The sequence below is a fragment of the Lipotes vexillifer genome, unplaced genomic scaffold (assembly GCF_000442215.2).
Source record: "Lipotes vexillifer unplaced genomic scaffold, Lipotes_vexillifer_v1.1 scaffold763, whole genome shotgun sequence".
NCBI classification, from domain to species: domain Eukaryota; kingdom Metazoa; phylum Chordata; class Mammalia; order Artiodactyla; family Lipotidae; genus Lipotes; species Lipotes vexillifer.
In genome coordinates, this window is record NW_006770909.1 from 5458067 (window position 1) to 5462367 (window position 4301).

Consider the following 4301-nt stretch of genomic DNA (forward strand, 5'->3'; position numbering starts at 1 on the left):
CAGCTGAACCGAGCTCTTGCTTCTCCAGGTGATTCTGTGAGCCAAGCAGTATCTTCTCATTAGGTTCCTTTCCAAGCTAAACCTGTAGGGGCTTGTTTCCATTGTTTACAACCAAGAATCCCGATGCTTTCATAAAACATTTTTACATGTTTGTAACATGGGTGATGCTGTACAGGGAACCAAGGTAACAAGTTCCTGTTGCCAAGGAGCTACCTGTCTGATGGAGCAGACAGACAGGAAAGCCACAGAGGGTCCAAAGTCCAGTGGGTGCGTCTTGGGAAGCTTCCAGGTGAATGTGGTGGATAAATTGCACCTTAAAGGGTGAGTGAAAGTCAGCCAGGTGGGTGGACATGAGGGAGGGATAAATGGGGGAGGGGTGCAGAGGGAGGATGCCACAAGGGAAGGTCTTTCTAGGCACAGGTACCCACTTCGGGGGAATGTGGCCAGTTCAGGAGAGAGTCAGTCAGAATGTCAGGGGTAGAGGATGAACATAAGATTGGGGGGAAGGCAGAGGTTGTGAAGAGATATTCAACTGATCACAGACACCTTGAAGACCATGCTTACGAGTATAGACTTTCTCTTCAAGGCAAGAAAGATTCAGTGAAGGATTTTAAACCGGTGAGAGACACCACAGTATCTGTGGTTTAGAAAGAGCACCCGGTAGCAGTGTGGAGGACAGGCTGGCCACAGAGCAAGACGAGGAGCAGAGAAACCAGGGAGAAAGCTGTGGCGGTGGTCCAGGCAAGAGACGATGAAAGCCAGGACAGCAGCGGAGACAGGAATGAGGTCCCAGAGCTGTTTGGAGGACAGAATTCACATGACTCCAGGGGCCACTGGACTTGGGGAGAAATGGAAATGGAGAAGCCATGCATGGTGTTGCCCAGCTGGGATAACCAGCTGACTGGTCTTGCGTGGTTAATTTAATCATGGTTATGGGTATCCATTAACCATGTTCCTGAAGCTCCAAATCATACTTTAGAACAAATATCAACAACTTTCTGACTGCCCTCTTTTAAAGGTAGACTTCTTAATTTTCTACTTCCAAAAATGCATTCAGTCTGCTTACAGGTAAAATGATATTTTTGGTATTTGGTGCAAATAATCTGACGGACATGAGGGTAGGTATAAATGAAACAAGATTGGCCATGGATTGGTAATTGTTAGAGGGAGGTGGTCTTGGGGACTCATACTGTTCTCTCTTCTTTTGTATATGTTTGCATAAAAAGTTTAAAGTGTTTTGAAAATACATTTAATCTAATAATATAGTGACGGCATTGTATATGACACATAACTTTAGAGAGAGATTTGGCAATATTTTCATAACCCTTGTATTTGTAGTCTCTGTTCTGGGAATTTGTGCTAATTAGCTGAAACAGAGTAAAGCAGAAAATAGGGGAGAGGGAAAGCCAAAGATATTCACTAAAGGGCAGAAAAGGAACTTAAGTAATTATGGCACAGGCATGTAATGGAATATTATGCCACTGTCAAAATTAGGCATGTGAACATCACGTAACAATATGAGAACTGAGCAGTTTAATAACATGTCTCAGTAGGATCACAGCTCTGTGTAAGATCAAACGGGCTTTATAAGCTCTTATAATTGTACAAAGTACATCCGTTTGGCCCCAGCTACCTCTCTGACTGGTCTACTGCTCATCCTCTCTCCATCTCTCATCTTGCTTCAGCATGCCTAACCTCCTGGCTTGCTCTCAAGCACTCCAGGCTCACCCCCGTCTTGGGCCTTTGCATTTACACATCCCTTTGCCTGGAAAACAGCTCCCACAAATACCTGTGTAGCTGGCTTCATTCATTCTACGTGGCTGACTTTCAGATCTCAGCTCAAATGCCACCAAATCAGAGACTCCTTCCTTCCAACCACATCTAAAATAGCACCCCCAGCCCATCATTCTCTGTCTCCTCAGCCTGCTTTGTCTTCATATGACTTATCACACTGAAATTATATCTGCTTTTGGTTCTTTATGTACGCAAATGTTCTCTTTTTCATGGCTGTACTTCTAATAACAGTGACTGGCACATAGCAGATACTCAGTGTTTGACTGGTTGGTTGACCATAAATGCATGTATATGAATAAAAGGCTGAAAAGAATCTTGAAGAAATGACCATTTGTGTTAGGATGAAAGGAAATAGGGTATTTTTCTCTAAACCTTTCTGCAACATATTACTTTTGATAATTTAAAAGGAAAGTGGGGAATTCCCTGGCGGTCCAGTGGTTAGGACTCCACGCTTCCACTGCTGGAAGCCCGGGTTCAATCCCTGGTTGGGGTCCCGCAAGCCGTGTGGCATGGACAAAACAAAAAAGTAAAATGAGCAAATTATTTAAAGCATTTAACAAAATAAATGTTTAGAACAGACTCATCATATTAGGTTTTGGTGTCTCGTCGCTGGGTCGAAAATCAGTTGTTTTAATGTCATTGCTCTCTTTTCTGTTTTCAGCTTTGGGGGACCTGAATTTTGACCCCCCTGATGCATTTGCTGACAAGTGAAGTCTGGGGTTTAGTTTCTCCATCTGAGGAGCTCTTGTTCCCTGTTTGACTCATGGACAAGTTGAAGGGGGTCTTTCTCAATAAGCCATCTGCCTGTGTTTTTCTGATTTCTAGGATTTCAGAAGAAAACAAGAGTCTGTCAAGCCTGTGTGAAATCCTAACTTCCCTACCCCTGTCTTTATTTCCTCCTTACTTTCTGTTTTTATTGCTGGTAGTGTTTAACATAGAAATAAGAATAATGCAACCCAGGATCCTGGAACTAACAGATGATAGCAGATACAAATCCAAAGCAAATTTGAGTTTTAAACTTTGCCCTATTTTATTGTGAGATACAATTCATTAAACACCACTTTGGCAAGTGCATTAAATGTGTCAATACTTTTTAAATTTCAACAGTCAGTTAAAGTTACCTTCCGGGAGAGAGAGTGTCAGAGCACTCAGCATGCCTCTGAGCTGCCTGGGCGACAGTTTTGCAAAGGGCCAGAGGGCCAGGGACCCCAGTCGCATCTCTTGGCTTACCGTTTCTTTTTCTCTTGGCATTCTCACCTTCTCTACTGCAGCCCTTCACACACACCCCATAAAAACACATTGGCAGTAAAGAATTAATTCACTCCATAAACAGAACTCACTGTTCTCGATGCTAAGAGATTCAATGATAAACAAGACACAGCTCATGTCACTGAAGTCTTAACCTGGTGGAAAGATGGTTACACTGGAGCAAGGAGACCCACGTAGTCAGGGAACCCACAGTTGGACCAAGCCTGTCTCAGAGCACAGCCTTTGAACGATGAGTGGCATCGCCTGGGTTTTGAAGAACTGAGATAGCTAAAAAGAGGAGAGAGAGGGAAGTGTCCCAGGCAGAAAAATCAGGCCCAGAAACCTCCAGGTATGAAGATCTAAAGGAGCCTGGGGTTGCCTCTAGGAGTGAATTCTGGTTTGTCTGGAGCAAGAATGGAGGATGGAGGTTAGGGGTAGTTCTGGTATGATTTGAGGCTCAAGATTCATAAGGGTCAATCTATGAATCCCTCCGGGGATTTGCTTACATTTTAAGGGATGGTTCAAGACTTAAAGGGATAAAACTATAAATGGAATTTTAGATTCTGTTAATAAAATTTAGATTCTGTCCTTAGGCTAGGGCCTAATAGGTATTCTTAAAGGTACAATGTTCATGGCTTCCTCCCTATAAAATAGGTCTTACAATGTTCCAGAATGGTTCAAGAAACATTTTGCACAAGGGGATCCTCAAAATGACTTTGCAGAGCCCACCTCCCTGCTTGGGGGATGGAATGTTCCATATACCCGGAGTACTATTTTAGAAGTCACAACTGGGCATCCTTTTTTTCTTTTCTCCAAACTAGAAGCAGGATCCGGCCCACCAGGTTTACGCAGGAACAGACAGCAATGGAACCAGACAGGTGTCCCAGCCACAGCCCCACAGCTGACTGAGCCTCAGTAGGTTGGGTGGGAAAGAGAGACCTTCAGCTTGTGAATCCAGCCACAACCTGCTGCCCTGACTGCCCCATCCTGATTCCACCAACACCCCGGGGGCACTTTTCCTTTCACTGGTCCACTGGCTCCCACCCAAGACTTACCTCTATGGTCATTTTCACTCATTTTCACCTTTGGGAGGTTTATACACTGCTATTCTTTGGAGAGCCATCATAGTAAATGCTTTTACTTTCCCCCGCCCCAGTTGCTGTGACTCCATCTCCCACGTCTTAAGAAAACACTGCTGGATGGCGCTCCAGGATGTGGTAATTTCCCCAAGTGAAACCCCACCCAGCTGGTGAGGCCCT

General features: G+C 44.3%; 1 protein-coding gene across 1 annotated transcript in view; it reads right to left on the reverse strand.

The window, feature by feature from the left end:
- LRRC31 (leucine rich repeat containing 31) overlaps positions 1-2559 on the reverse strand; it is a 26091-nt gene extending 23532 nt beyond the window's left edge. The window contains 2 exon segments of the mRNA XM_007446434.1: positions 2371-2462; positions 2464-2559. Coding sequence (XP_007446496.1) covers positions 2371-2462; positions 2464-2559 — 188 coding nt within the window.
- Between the last annotated feature and the right edge of the window lie 1742 nt (positions 2560-4301).